This window comes from Vanessa tameamea, chromosome W (genome assembly GCF_037043105.1).
Source record: "Vanessa tameamea isolate UH-Manoa-2023 chromosome W, ilVanTame1 primary haplotype, whole genome shotgun sequence".
NCBI lineage: Eukaryota > Metazoa > Arthropoda > Insecta > Lepidoptera > Nymphalidae > Vanessa > Vanessa tameamea.
In genome coordinates this window covers 1,582,813-1,596,660 of record NC_087340.1, presented here as the reverse complement: position 1 = coordinate 1,596,660, position 13,848 = coordinate 1,582,813, and the positions used below count along the sequence as shown (strand labels likewise).

The 13,848-nt window shown below is 39.3% G+C and overlaps 2 protein-coding genes across 2 annotated transcripts; one reads left to right on the top strand and one right to left on the bottom strand.

The window, feature by feature from the left end:
* Positions 1-6,561: 6,561 nt before the first annotated feature.
* On the bottom strand, positions 6,562-8,498 carry LOC135194592 (uncharacterized). The gene is made up of 2 exons (XM_064220203.1): positions 7,944-8,498; positions 6,562-6,753 (listed from the first exon to the last, which is right to left on the bottom strand). Exons 1-2 carry the CDS (start codon positions 8,496-8,498, stop codon positions 6,562-6,564), a joined length of 747 nt encoding a protein of 248 aa, XP_064076273.1.
* Positions 8,499-12,096: 3,598 nt separating this feature from the next.
* LOC135194591 (uncharacterized) lies at positions 12,097-13,472 on the top strand. The gene is made up of 2 exons (XM_064220202.1): positions 12,097-12,214; positions 12,685-13,472. The coding sequence occupies exons 1-2, from the start codon at positions 12,097-12,099 to the stop codon at positions 13,470-13,472; spliced, it is 906 nt and encodes a 301-aa protein (XP_064076272.1).
* Positions 13,473-13,848: the final 376 nt, after the last annotated feature.

Here is a 13,848-nt window from a genome sequence, read left to right as displayed (position 1 = left end):
AGTACGGTCACTTGTGACCCATTCATTTAGCCATATTTTGGCGTCGCCTTCTAGACACGATGCCACACGGGATAGGCACTCCTGATCCCCCCAGCCGTTCGCAGTCATGGCACGGTCAACCTCGGAACACCACAAGTCGATGTCGTGTATGGATGGATCGAAGATGGACACGTAATAATCACGCGATTTACTTGACCTTAGAGACTTAATGGCTTCTGCCAGAACGGTAATAGAAGAAGCTGACACAGTATCGGTACTGCGAACCGTGGGGTCTTGATCGTGAGTAGATGGCAAGCCCTCGGAATTGTCTACACACGTCTGAGGAACATCGCTCAAGTTAACTAAGCTGTTCGCACACGATGTGGCGTTGTTATTATTAAATACGTGATCGTTAGCTGTGGGTACACTTTTTACAATGCTACTACCCGGTTTAGCAATATTATCGGAGATTGACGTCACGCCACTTTTGCTAGACTGTTCGACAGCGTTTAGTCTCACTAAGATGCTATTCAGAGTATCTTGTAGCGAGTCGCTACCAACTGGATGTGACACGGATGTGCGTCCAGGAGGCGTTCTGCGTAAACTTCCCGACTCATGTCTCGATCTACGATAACGAGTACGACTAGAGTCGTAACGCCCGTTCGCACTATCCTCTGAATCACTTCGCCTACGAGACTCATGCTCAAACCGGCTTCGTAATCTATCACGCGACTCGCCACGGGCTCTACGAGGCCTACGTGGACTAGGTGTTAATCTATCTCTCGCATGGCGTGACCTACTTCTAATTCTAGATCGACTGCGATTCGTTTCCTTAGGCATGCTTATTAAAAACACAAAATAAACGATAGTTCGAGAAAGTGAAACAAAAACGTAAACGGATAATTATTTTGTTCCTTGATGACCGAATGAATGATCTTTATCCCACTTCTGAATTTAGGAATTTGGTTCAAAATTAAAAAAAAAAACAATATGACAATTAATAATGTGACAATCAGTTTTTTTATTCTAACAAACAAATATAAAAGTAAACAAATGGAACAAAATAATCACCAGTAATCATTAAAAATAACAAAAAAAACACAGAGTATTCGATTTACAACTACCCGCTTAACACTGACACTTAAAGTACTTGAGCGATGTTTCCTCGTCGACCGACAACGGACCAATGAGCCCGTGACAGGGCTACGCGCCAGTTTTATACCTTTGATTTTGGATGTTCCTTACTATATTATTATTTGACGTATTAAACATGATAGATCCGGATATTATCCAGCCTAAATGCGTATGCTGTAAATATGGTCCATTAGGTAACCTCACAATGACTTCGTTCAATAATTCCCAAAAAATTATCTGCGCCTTTCAAAATGTCAATTTTTCGAGAATCAAGAAAATGTGGGTCGGCCAGCTGTATGTTGTGTGGAATACAAAACTTAGCGCGTTCATAATGTACAACGGGCAACGTTGACGAAATCTGTGGTAATACGAAACATTGAAGTTTAGTTAACGTGCAATTTTATAACAATATCGCATGATTTCTTGCATTGCGTTACTGAATTACCTACACCCCTAATTTCGTGAACGGACTTTAATATATTAAACCCCAATAATTTGCAAAAGGACTCGCTTATAAAACTTCGTTCACTACCGTTGTCAAGTAAACATTTTGTTTACTCCGTACTTCGATTAATGCAGTGGACAATAAAAACGGCCGTAAAGAACGATGTGTGCGCTTATTAGATAAGTGTGCATTAGTTGTATAGTTACTTGAATCAGTAAGGTATGCGGGGTACGCGGAGGGAATCGATGCAACCGCAGGGGCTGCGTACGAGTGTAGACTTAGTTGCTAGTTGTCGATTTACTATGCCTTTTAACTCGTTTTGGGGTGCTTGCGGACAAATAATCGAGTTGTGCTTATTTGTAAAAAATCTACACCCTCCATACTTACAAGATTTGATTGTGTGATTAGCTTAATGAAAACAATTTTCACACAGTTTGTTATCGCGAATAAGTTTTAGTTTAGATTCTAAATTAGCGTTAATAAAAGTTGGTGATCAAGATTGCACATAATATATTTTTTGCTCGCGGAGTGACGGTGATCGTGCGGTTTACTGGTAGAAACATTGCATTTGTGTGATGATGTGTTTGTGTACGAGCAAGCGCGTACAATTAAATACTTAGGTTACATTTTCGTTGTGACCTAATTACTTCACTTTTATAATTTACGCTTATATTTTATAAATCAACTAGCTGTGCCCGCGACTTCGTTCGCGTAGTTGTCGGAAACACTATCATGATTATCGTTTGATTGCTCACGTTGGTTTTTGTTATTATAATCGTCAATAAGATTTAATAATATGTCTTAGAGTACTTCAGCGTAGATTATATTTTTAGTTTTATTTTCTTGTGGTAGAAGAACATACTGATTTTGCCCGCAACCCGATCTTGACAACGCGACATATAGTTGGTCGTGTGAAAAGCAGTCTTGACGTAAATCGATTCCTACGTGTTTAAATGTTTGGCCCTGTGATTTATTAATGGTTACGGCAAAAGATAACTTAATGGGAAATTGAATTCTTTTAAAATTAAAAGGTAAATCATTTGGAATCATTGGGATGCGAGGTATAAGCACTGTTTGACCAAGTGCCGGACCATTCAAAACTGTTGCAACGATCACGTTATTGCGAAGGAATTTTACTTGAAGGCGGGTCCCGTTACATAAATTTGGTGGTTTAAGATTTCTGAGTAAAATTATCGCAGCACCTATTTTTAACTTCAGGGAATGTGGTGGAAGGCCGCTCGGGTTTAAAGAATTGAGAAACTCTTGCGGGTAATGGACAGCATCTTCTTGATCCATTACATTATCAATAGATGTGTAGGTAGTTATATCGACTGGAAGTTTGGTTAAAATTAGGTCGTTAATTTCGTTAACGCTACTATTTCTCGCCGCCAATATTGCCCTTTGACACATCCATTGGTAATCTTTATTTTCTATTTCGACGATATTAGGGTAAACTTTTGATATTAAATCCTCTATGCTAGTCACTTTTTCTCCTAAATCGCGATCAATTTCAATTTTATTTTCAGAATGAGGTACTTTTCCATCTCCTATTAAAAGTAACTTTGAAGGAAAATTTGTACTTCCTCCCCCCAAATGTGCTCTCATATTCGTAGATAGTTTTAAGGTATGGACAAATTTTCATAACGGTGAACTTTTAAGGCAAGACCTTACAATGTCTGCTCTAGTTCCTCTTAAAATTACCGGTTTGTAAAAAATAAATAAATAAATAGTAAAGTTTGTCGAAAATCCCCAGAAAACATAACGGTAATTCCACCCATAATTTTATCACAACTTCTAATATCTCTGAGAGTTCTATCTAGAGCCTCTACATGAGCTCTATGGATCATGGTACATTCGTCCCAAATAATTAAAGAAACGTCTTGTAAAACTTTACCCAGAGGGCCATTTTTGCGAATAGAGCACACGCTATCTTTTTGTAAAGAAACAGTTAGAGGCAGTTTAAAAGTGGAATGAGCTGTGCATCCACCTACTAATAAAGTTGCCGCAATTCCTGACGACGCAACTGCCAAGGCTATTTTTCCCTGAGACCTTACTTTTGCTAATATGAGATTAGTAATAAGTCTTTCCAGTTCCACCTGGAGCATCCAGAAAAAAAATTTTTCCTTCGTTAAAACGAATACTGCACATAACACGATTGTACGCCGTCACCTGGTCATTAACTAATTTTGGTTCATTTTCAGTAATATACTCATTTAATTCATTTACATCATACGGCTTCCGTAGTGCTACTTCTAAAGGATCTAAATTATTATGTGAATTATTTCTTTTTGATGCAGGAAGCCCAAAATCAGTCAATGATTTATCTGAAATTTCATGAATTTTATCTTCAATTAAGATAAGTCCATCATTGTATACGTTATCAGTATAGGCTAATGTTATATCCTGATTTTCATTACGCATTCTGTTTAATATATCTTCACATAAATCATTGCGAAATTTATTCCATAACTCTAAGGGGTAAGATGGCTGGCAAAATATAAGGATGATAGTAAATAATTCTCTTAATTTTGAGGCTGGTTCGGACATGACAGCATCTGACATGGTATTTTGCCAATGTTCATCTCCCTCCAATAAGCCTAATTCCTTGCAAGCGCATTGATAAGTTTGGAAAATAACACCATTAACAGTCCTTAGATGTTCAAACGACATTGGGCCGCGAACATATTGCAGTAACATTCTTAAATAGTAACATTCAGTTTGTGTTGAATGAATGTTATAGACGCGGCCTAAAGTTGTATCTTTTTTTACACCGGGATATCTTTCAACATCTTGACCACGTTTTCTTCTAGAAAAGGAATTTCTTTCCCAAACGTAATACTGGGGTAATTCGTGATATAAAAGAGTTTTTGCAAAATCATCTCTTTTGCAAAGATCAAAGAACGCTGTAAGTGTCGTTGGTGATGGGTTGTTGACGCGATCTTGAAGATTTTCATTGCTATGAAAATAAACTCTTTGTCCATTTTCCAAATGTACTGCTAAATGAACTACCGTTGGAAAACGTTCATGAATAGGAAATTGAAAAATTCTCCAGAGCGCTTCTGAAGAACTTAAATAGCGACCGTTTAGATATTTTTCTACCTCATTGTTATTATTTTGTAACGAAAATGTGGCTTGATCAGAACCTTTATGAATATACTTACAGATGTACTTAATAGCTTTGACCGATTGACAAAACTCTACGTTAATGTGTGCATTAAAAATTCTTGATAGTACTGGATTATAGGGAACAACCCACCTATTATCCACGTTGATTTCTGTACCTTTGACAGTAATGATCGCTGTGTTTCCACCATTATCTGGAGACCTGCGCCTGTAGGTTGGGTATCCGTCTTCGCCGGTTTGTGTTTCTGAAATAAAATGCCTAGGGAACTTTTTCGAACAAATGTTTTCTTTCATACATGGTGAATCAAGATTGTAAAATCCGCAAGGACCATGTATCATAGTTCTTATGACAATATTATGAAGAATTGGATCTTGTTGTTTGTCAGGTATTTCAGCATATATTATTGCATCTGTAGAATCTGGTTGTACTTTGTTAGCCAGCCATAATAAAATGTGGGCGTGAGGTAAACCTCTTTTTTGCCATTCTACGCTGTAAACGAAAGCTTTAGATGGTCCAAAGATATTTTTCCTCGTTAATAGGTCTATAATTTTTTTTAATTTTAAATGAAATACTCTAGAAACCAAATCATGTCTGTGGTAAGAATGTTGATCAGGCTCATTTTTTATTTCTGCCCATTCGGAGTTACATGTGAAGGTAATAAAGAGGTCTGGTCTTCCAAACTTCCTAACATAGGTCATGGCATCTTGACTTTTTTCATTCATGTATCGGGGGGATCCTGTAAATGACGATGGCAATATAACGTGCTGGCCAATATTAGAAGCGTCTGTATTGCCGTCATTAGCCACGGCATCTCTTAAATGAATATACTCTTCTGCTCTGAATTTTTTTTTATTTCTTTTGATGAAATCCAGTCTCTCAGAAATCATTTTTGCCGCCATATCGACACAATATTGGTTGAATAATCCTTTGAAGTAATGTAAGCTGTTAAAGTCATTTATTCTTACCATGAGTCTAAATGCATAAAACTGCATACACGATATTGTTTTAGATCTAGCAGCAGTATTCTGCTGTGGAATATTTATACAGTATCCATCACTTCCAAAGGGGAACAGTAAAGGATATTGAAGTGGGTCGCACGATCTATGAGTTTCAGAAACTCGTTGAAGTCGGCCTTCTCTATTATTCAACACAATATCTCGGGAACCTTTATCTTCATCTATTAAAAGAACAGCTACTTCATCTACTATTGGCGCATTATACCGACCTCGATGCTCGTTAGGAGGTTTCACATCAGCATGAATAATAAGTTTCAAATCATGCGTTGATCTATTTTCGAGATTGTATTTAAAACTCTGAATATACGTATTATGATCGTGAAGATATGTTTGGAGAGCGTCGATAAGATCAATTTGCAAGGTTGGGTTTATGTTTGAGCGCAAGGATATCTGATCTGCATGAGACACAAAATATATTTGCAAAAATTCGGCTTGTGCACCTTCAGCTGGAAGTAAATTACCGATCAAATGATAAACTTGTCCCTGGATTTTGAAAGTAGGCATAAAGTTTCCCTCACGAATTTCTTTCGCACCAAATGAAGTCATTTGAAAAAGTGTATTATACTGCCTTGAGTGATTTAAGAAATGCTTTGAGGATGGATTTGAGCCTGATATCAGTTCTTTAAAAACTGACGTTGGTTCTGGAATTTTAGGTATATTCACTTTGCCACCACTACAACACAGTCCAGGACTTTCTGCCGTCCATTTTTTTGCTTGGCAGAAGTCGCATATTTTAACCACTCCGCCAATATCAATATCATTTAACGCAACGTAGTCAAGAGAACGATCATAAGCAAACGCAGAATTCAAAAAATTATGTTGCCTGCGAGTTCGACTTATTAATGATCTTGCATTTTGCTGTGCTAGTCGATGGGAACGTTCAACGCTTGATTATATTTCCATTCCTCCATGGAATTTTGTGCGGCCAAACGTTGAGAACGTTCAGCGTTTGATTCTCGTTCGCGATTTGCCACAGTTCGTGAATTCTGTGCGGTCAGACGTTGAGAACGTTCAGCGCTTGATTCTCGTTCGCGGTTTGCCACAGTTCGTGAATTCTGTGCGGTCAAACGTTGAGAACGTTCAGCGCTTGATTCCCCATCGCGGTTTGCCACAGTTCGAGAATTCTGTGCGATCAAACGTTGAGAACGTTCAGTACTTGATGCCCGTTGTCGATTCACCGAAGTTCGGAAATTTTGTAAGGCTAACCTCTGTGAACGTTCAACGCTCGATTCCCTAGCACGATGTTGTTCACTGACCGTTCTTTGATTAGCCAACCTCTGCGTATTGTCTTCAGCTGTTTCATTGCTACGCAAAAGCCGCAGACGCTTTGCATTAGCAGTCTGCCACAAAAGGTTAGTTCTTTTTCTAGGCATTATAGTGACGAAAAAGATAAAAAAAAATGTAGGTATTAAATTTAAACCAAAACGTATCTTGTAATCAATAAAAACAAACATAAGGTAAATAATTAAGTACCCGATAATATAATGAAATCTGTATTGAAAAAAAAAGTATTATAAAGGTTATTTAATTATTTCGATATTTTAACGTAATAAAAAAACCATATATGTTTTAACAAACAAAAACCTAACCAAATCAGAATAATTATGCAGATGACAATAAAAAAAGAATCATTAAAATTGGTTGGCACAATTTTGAGTTATTCACCTATTTATCGCGCACATACATAATGCACATTTAAGACTTATATCGTTTTCATAGGGATACCATCATCGTAAGAGGATTAAATTTAAATTGGGCCCCACGGGAAGCACTACCTTTCAAACAAAAAAAAATTATCAAAATCCAGTGAAAAGTTATGAGGTAACAAACGTATAAAAAAAAAAAAATACAGATGAATTGTTAACCTCTTCCTTTTTGAAGTCGGTCGAAAACAAACAATATTAACTTAAACGTAATACCCCCTACTATTTGTTTTATTTACACTCGAAACTCGATCCCGTGTTTTACAAACGAAACTCACCGTATCGATTCGCGAATTTTTTATATTATTATTCAAGGGTTTGCATAATTTTATCACTGGATTCCATACTTTTGACAGTTGAAACCCATCTTCCCTATTGAAATTACTATATTTAGTAATTTCAATGGCTTCTCGTACCAGTCGGGGTATGTAATGGCGTTCTGTCGCGAGTATCTGAGCATTATGAAACTCGATCCAATGGTTCGGTCCGGCTTCCAGAAGATGTTCCGCGATGGCTGATTTCTTGGTATCATTGTTTTTTACCGCCTTGATATGTTCGTTGATACGACAAGATACCGTACGTTTCGTCTGTCCAATATAGGATTTACCACAACTACAGTCGATTTTGTAAACTCCGGGTTTTTCCAGGGGAAAGCTATCTTTAGGTGAACGCAACATTTGCCCTATCTTCTTGAAAGGAGTGAAGATAGTCTTCACCGCATATTTGCCCAGGACTCTAGCTATCTTATCTGTCACTCCTTTAAGATATGGCATAAATGCTGGTTGTCTTTCAACCCTGTACTGTCGCAGTAACTTATGATCCCGTGTAGCTGTGTTTCCCACTTTATATCCATTCCGCTGTAGGACCTTTTCAACGTGTGCTAGCTCAGATTGTAGGTGGTCTTCATCACAAAGGTCATATGCGCGATTGGTCAAAGATGCTACTACAGCGTTTAAGTGTCGAGGATGGTGGTGTGAGTTAGCATGAAGATATCGGTCGGTATGCGTTGTTTTCCTGTAGACAGTATGGCTCACAGAGCCGTCCATACGTACTCCAATTTCAACATCAAGGAATGCCATTTTTCCGTTCTTCTCCATTTCACAGGTGAATTTAATTTTTTTTTTTTTCGAGTTTCGAGTGTAAATAAAACAAATAGTAGGGGTGAAAGTGACAGTGGTAGTGGTAACCAGTGTTTACGCAGCAAACGTACGAGAAAGGAGGTAGTCCGATATGGACACTTCTAATGCCGTCAACATCTACCCGCAAACGTCAGTCTCGTGAACAAGACATTCGTAGATAATGTCGAAATATCGAGCTCCACCAAATAAAAATAAAAAACATGGTAAATATCCCGTTTTAGATACTGTTAGTAATAAAAATAACCATGTTAATTTAAAAATCTTATATCAAAATTGAGTGTTTAAGCAAACATGTCTACCGTCAGGTATTACAATTCATGAACTTTTCTCCTAATCCAAGACAAAGAAAAGTCATTCAGATTTACTATTACATTCCCTATTGAACGTTTTGTTTGTTTTGGCAGAGTATGAATTTTGTTTGTGATTTATTTATTTACAATTGAATTTTTCTTATGTCTTACATCCAGATGTCCGATACACCTGCATCGAATTGTTAACAAAAAAAATATTCGCAATCGTACACTATTGTACAATATTTCTTTTATGTTTGTCGGCGCATCCGCCTCTTATCACGTGATCTGTCAAACATCAATATACATTGCAAACATTGCCACGATTTGCTCACCGGAATAGAATCAATTTTGACAAGACTGCTAGATGCAACTACCCACAGTATTCAGCCACCACCGCAGCAACATAATTCGACTCCTTTGGTGAAATTTGATCCCGATGATGCTGAGGCCGATATAGAAGGTTGGTGCAGAATTACTGACATCATAGTCACTAGCCGAAATCTCTCCGGAACCGAGTTATTACTTGCTCTGGTAAACGCATTGAAGGGACGCGCCGCATCTTGTCTGACTAAATTGAAAAGTTCAGAAATGCAATGGCCACGTATCAAGGAATTACTACTAGCTCAATTTGGAAAAAGCATGTTGATGCAAGACTACTTCGACAGTGTAATGAGATTCGAAATTGCACCTCAAGAGGCCGCCTCTGAAGCAGCTATGCGTTTGTACCTCATTGAGCGCATACCGAAAGTGGAAATGATCGAAGAGGTCATTACTGGCTTTGTCATATCAGTCCTCAGCCAAAAGAGCTCCTTAATTCGCAGAGAACTCAATTCATACACCATTACAACGAGAGCTCAATTGTATCGCGCCCTTAGTGGAATATCGCTGAAGAGACGTCACGATGAAAATGAAGAGCAATCTTTCAATTCAAAGAAACTACGTGTGATGGCTGATTCGAGATTCGGGGGATCCTGCCATTACTGCGGTCATCGCGGACACAAAATTGAACAATGCCGCAAAAGTCGAGATAGTGTTGCTACTACAAAGGCGCCGGAACGAGAAAAGACAGTCACGTGTTTCACATGTCAAAAGCCAGGACATATCAGTACGGTTTGTCCAAACAACAATGCAGGCAAAGAGTACCCAGCTAAGAAGGACGTGAACGTCTGTGAACGGAATGTCGCGAAAGTGTTGTAATGTTAAGTTGGTTGAAGGGGCCTCGTACGCCCGGGCCACGCTTTGTTAGTTGGTAACGTAAAGCTGGTTGAAGGGGCCTCGTACGCCCGGGCCACGCTTTGGTAGTTGGTAACGTAAAGCTGGTTGAAGGGGCCTCGTACGCCCGGGCCACGCTTTGGTAGTTGGTAACGTAAAGCTGGTTGAAGGGGCCTCGTACGCCCGGGCCACGCTTTCGTAGTCGGTAACGTAAAGCTGGTTGAAAGGGCCTCGTACGCCCGGACCACACTTTGGCAGTTGGTAACGTAAAGCTGGTTGAAGGGGCCTTATACGCCCGAACCAAGTAACCTCACAATTAATCTCTGTCTGGTCAGGAAAGGCCGAGCGTATGTTAATGAGTGCCCTTAATTTTTTTTGTTGGAACAGGTAGAGAGGAATGACATACTAGGAAGCATGTAGATGCCCGACACTATGCGCACGAGGTCGTGCGATCATCAGGATTGGCCGTGTCGGCGCATCCGCCTCTTATCACGTGATCTGTCAAACATCAATATACATAACGAACACCGAGGACTGGAGGGGCGGCCATGGGGTGAAAAGCGACAGTGAGTCTTGGTTCGTCGCAAAGTGCGCACGCATTCACGTGCTCGGTGGACGTTAAGTTCTGATTCAAAGCTAGCTATAATTATTATAAGATTGTCTAAATTAAATTATGGTACCGTCTCCTTACCCGATAATCCACGCCTACTCGAAGATGACAGATAATTACGTTGATGCTGAAAAGGCTTTATGTTTAAGAAAAGGGTTGTCATAATTGACCGTATAACAATAAGCAATAAAAACACAGATGTTGGTAATTATTAAATTATATGGCGACCTTTAAGATTTACACTGATGACAAAGAACAATAACTTTTTATGATAGTGAATATATATTATCTATTTGTTTGGGAGGGGGGAGCTCTTAAAAGGACGTGTCGGGCACGCCCGTAACCAGGACCAGGTGACGGCGTACAATCGTGTTATGTGCAGTATTCGTTTTAACGAAGGAAAAATATATTTTTTGGATGCTCCAGGTGGAACTGGAAAGACTTTTATTACTAATCTCATATTAGCAAAAGTAAAGTCTCAGGGAAAAATAGCCTTGGCAGTTGCGTCGTCAGGAATTGCGGCAACTTTATTAGCAGGTGGACGCACAGCTAATTCCACTTTTAAACTGCCTCTAACTGTTTCTTTACAAAAAGATAGCGTGTGCTCTATTCGCAAAAATGGCCCTCTGGGTAAAGTTTTACAAGGCGTTTCTTTAATTATCTGGGACGAATGTACCATGATCCATAGAGCTCATATAGAGGCTCTAGATAGAACTCTCAGAGATATTAGAAGTTGTGATAAAATTATGGGTGGGATTACCGTTATGTTTTCTGGGGATTTTCGACAAACTTTACCGGTAATTTTAAGAGGAACTAGAGCAGACATTGTAAGGTCTTGCCTTAAAAGTTCACCGTTATGGAAATTTGTCCATACCTTAAAACTATCTACGAATATGAGAGCACATTTGGGGGGAGGAAGTACAAATTTTCCTTCAAAGTTACTTTTAATAGGAGATGGAAAAGTACCTCATTCTGAAAATAAAATTGAAATTGATCGCGATTTAGGAGAAAAAGTGACTAGCATAGAGGATTTAATATCAAAAGTTTACCCTAATATCGTCGAAATAGAAAATAAAGATTACCAATGGATGTGTCAAAGGGAAATATTGGCGGCGAGAAATAGTAGCGTTGACGAAATTAACGACCTAATTTTAACCAAACTTCCAGGCGATATAACTACCTACACATCTATTGATAATGTAATGGATCAAGAAGATGCAGTCCATTACCCACAAGAGTTTCTCAATTCTTTAAACCCGAACGGCCTTCCACCACATTCCCTGAAGTTCATTTTTTGTAAGATAAATCGACATAACAGTTCTTCAATAATCTTAGTAGCAGGAAAAACAAAACTAGTCCCCCTTAGTAAAATATGTTCACTGCCCCGCTTAGAACTATGTGGCGCAGTCTTACTGTCTAAATTGATGGCGAAAATTAAGAAATGCCTCGTATACTACAAGGTCAAGGTTTATGGTTGGGTAGACTCGATGGTGGTACTGGGCTGGCTAAATGGTCCGGGCGACAGATGGAAGCCTTTTGTCGCAAACCGAGTGAAACAAGTCACACAGTCGATGCCGGCTGACTGTTGGCGATATGTAGCATCCAAAGAGAACCCAGCTGACTGCGCAAGCCGAGGCCTCACGGCTCCTCAACTTCTGGAGCATACCTTATGGTGGCAAGGACCTACCTGGCTACCTACTAACAAATATGAAAGGGAAGATAAACAAAATTACAGTATAAATGAGGACATGAAATATAATAAACAAGTTAATGTCGTATTAAGCGGAAGCGAAATTATTAAGCAAGTCATCGAAAAGCAAAGCTCGCTAACTAAAGCTGTAAGAGTAGATATTAAGATTCACTACAAAAAAAAAGCAAGGTTATTTAAGTATACAAGAGTTAAATAAGGCTATGAATTTAATAATAAAAAATTGTCAAATTGAAAGCTTTTTTCAAGAAATATACCGTTTAAAGCAAGGAAAAAGTGTTAGTAAGGAAAGCAAAATATTTAGTTTTAACCCTTTTATAGATCATAACGACATCTTACGAGTCGGCGGCAGGCTCAAGCATGCGAACATCGATCCCGAGATGAAGCACCCTCCCATCATCCCCTGTACCACGAGATTAGCGGAACTCATCATCGACCAAGCGCATGAGCTCACTTGCCATGGAGGTGTGCGATTAACAACAGCATTTATTCGGCGAAAATACTGGCTCATCGGCGGCAATAATGCTACAAAAAAACGAATTCGTTTGTGCGTTAAGTGCAGAAGAGAGAATCCTGTCCTTAATCAACAGATGATGGGAGACTTACCCCCATCGCGCACGAACCTTTCGGGGCCATTCTTTCATTGTGGTGTTGATTATACGGGACACGTAAACGTACAATCCAGCAAGGACCGTGGTATTAAGATCACTAAGGGATACATAGCAGTGTTTGTGTGTATGGCAACCAAGGCTGTACAATTGGAACCCGTCTCGGATTTATCAACGTCTGCTTTCCTTGCGGCCTTGCGCAGGATGATAGCCAGAAGAGGCGTTCCAGGCCACATGTATAGTGACCAAGGAAAGAATTTCATTGGGGCCAATAACGTATTAAAACAGCAGCTGATAGAGATTCAAGAAAATCAAGAATTTAAGTCAGAGATTGTAGATATGGGTATAGAATGGCACCATAATTGCCCATCTTGGCCATCCGCAGGAGGACTGTGGGAGGTTGCGGTTAGATCCTTGAAACACCATCTGAAAAGGGTTGTTGGTGAACAAAATCTCACATTCGAAGAGTTCACCATACTTCTCAATCAATTAGAGGGATGAAAATTAGACGAATTATTAAGGATGACAATCTCCCGCCAGGAAAATGGGCCTTAGGTTGCGTAGTAGAATTACACCCTGGAAGCGACGGCTACGTAAGAGTCGTGACGCTTAAAACTAAAAATGGTTTCATTATACGGCCGGTTGTCAAGTTATGTAGGCTATCCGTAAATGAAAAACGAATCCAAAGTACCAGTGAGAATGTTAATAAGGAGCAAAATTCAATTAAACCCTGTTGCGACTAACGCATCGGTCGCAGACTTGCGCTCGGCAGCCAATGGGCGAGTGTGACGTCGTGTCTGCAGTGATGGGGGCCCGAGTATATAAGGCCCCGACAGGCCACACTCGCTCTCTTCTCCTACATTTTCAACATTTAAAA

Bases quoted from the DNA above. Each gene is read 5' to 3' on its own strand.
- LOC135194592 (XM_064220203.1), bottom strand. From the start codon at position 8,498: ATGGAGAAGAACGGAAAAATGGCATTCCTTGATGTTGAAATTGGAGTA. The intron at 6,754-7,943 runs GTAAAAAACAAT...TTGACCGCACAG, and splicing joins TCAACGAACATATCAAGGCG to AATTCACGAACTGTGGCAAA.
- LOC135194591 (XM_064220202.1), top strand. From the start codon at position 12,097: ATGCCTCGTATACTACAAGGTCAAGGTTTATGGTTGGGTAGACTCGAT. The intron at 12,215-12,684 runs GTCACACAGTCG...ACCCTTTTATAG, and splicing joins TCGCAAACCGAGTGAAACAA to ATCATAACGACATCTTACGA.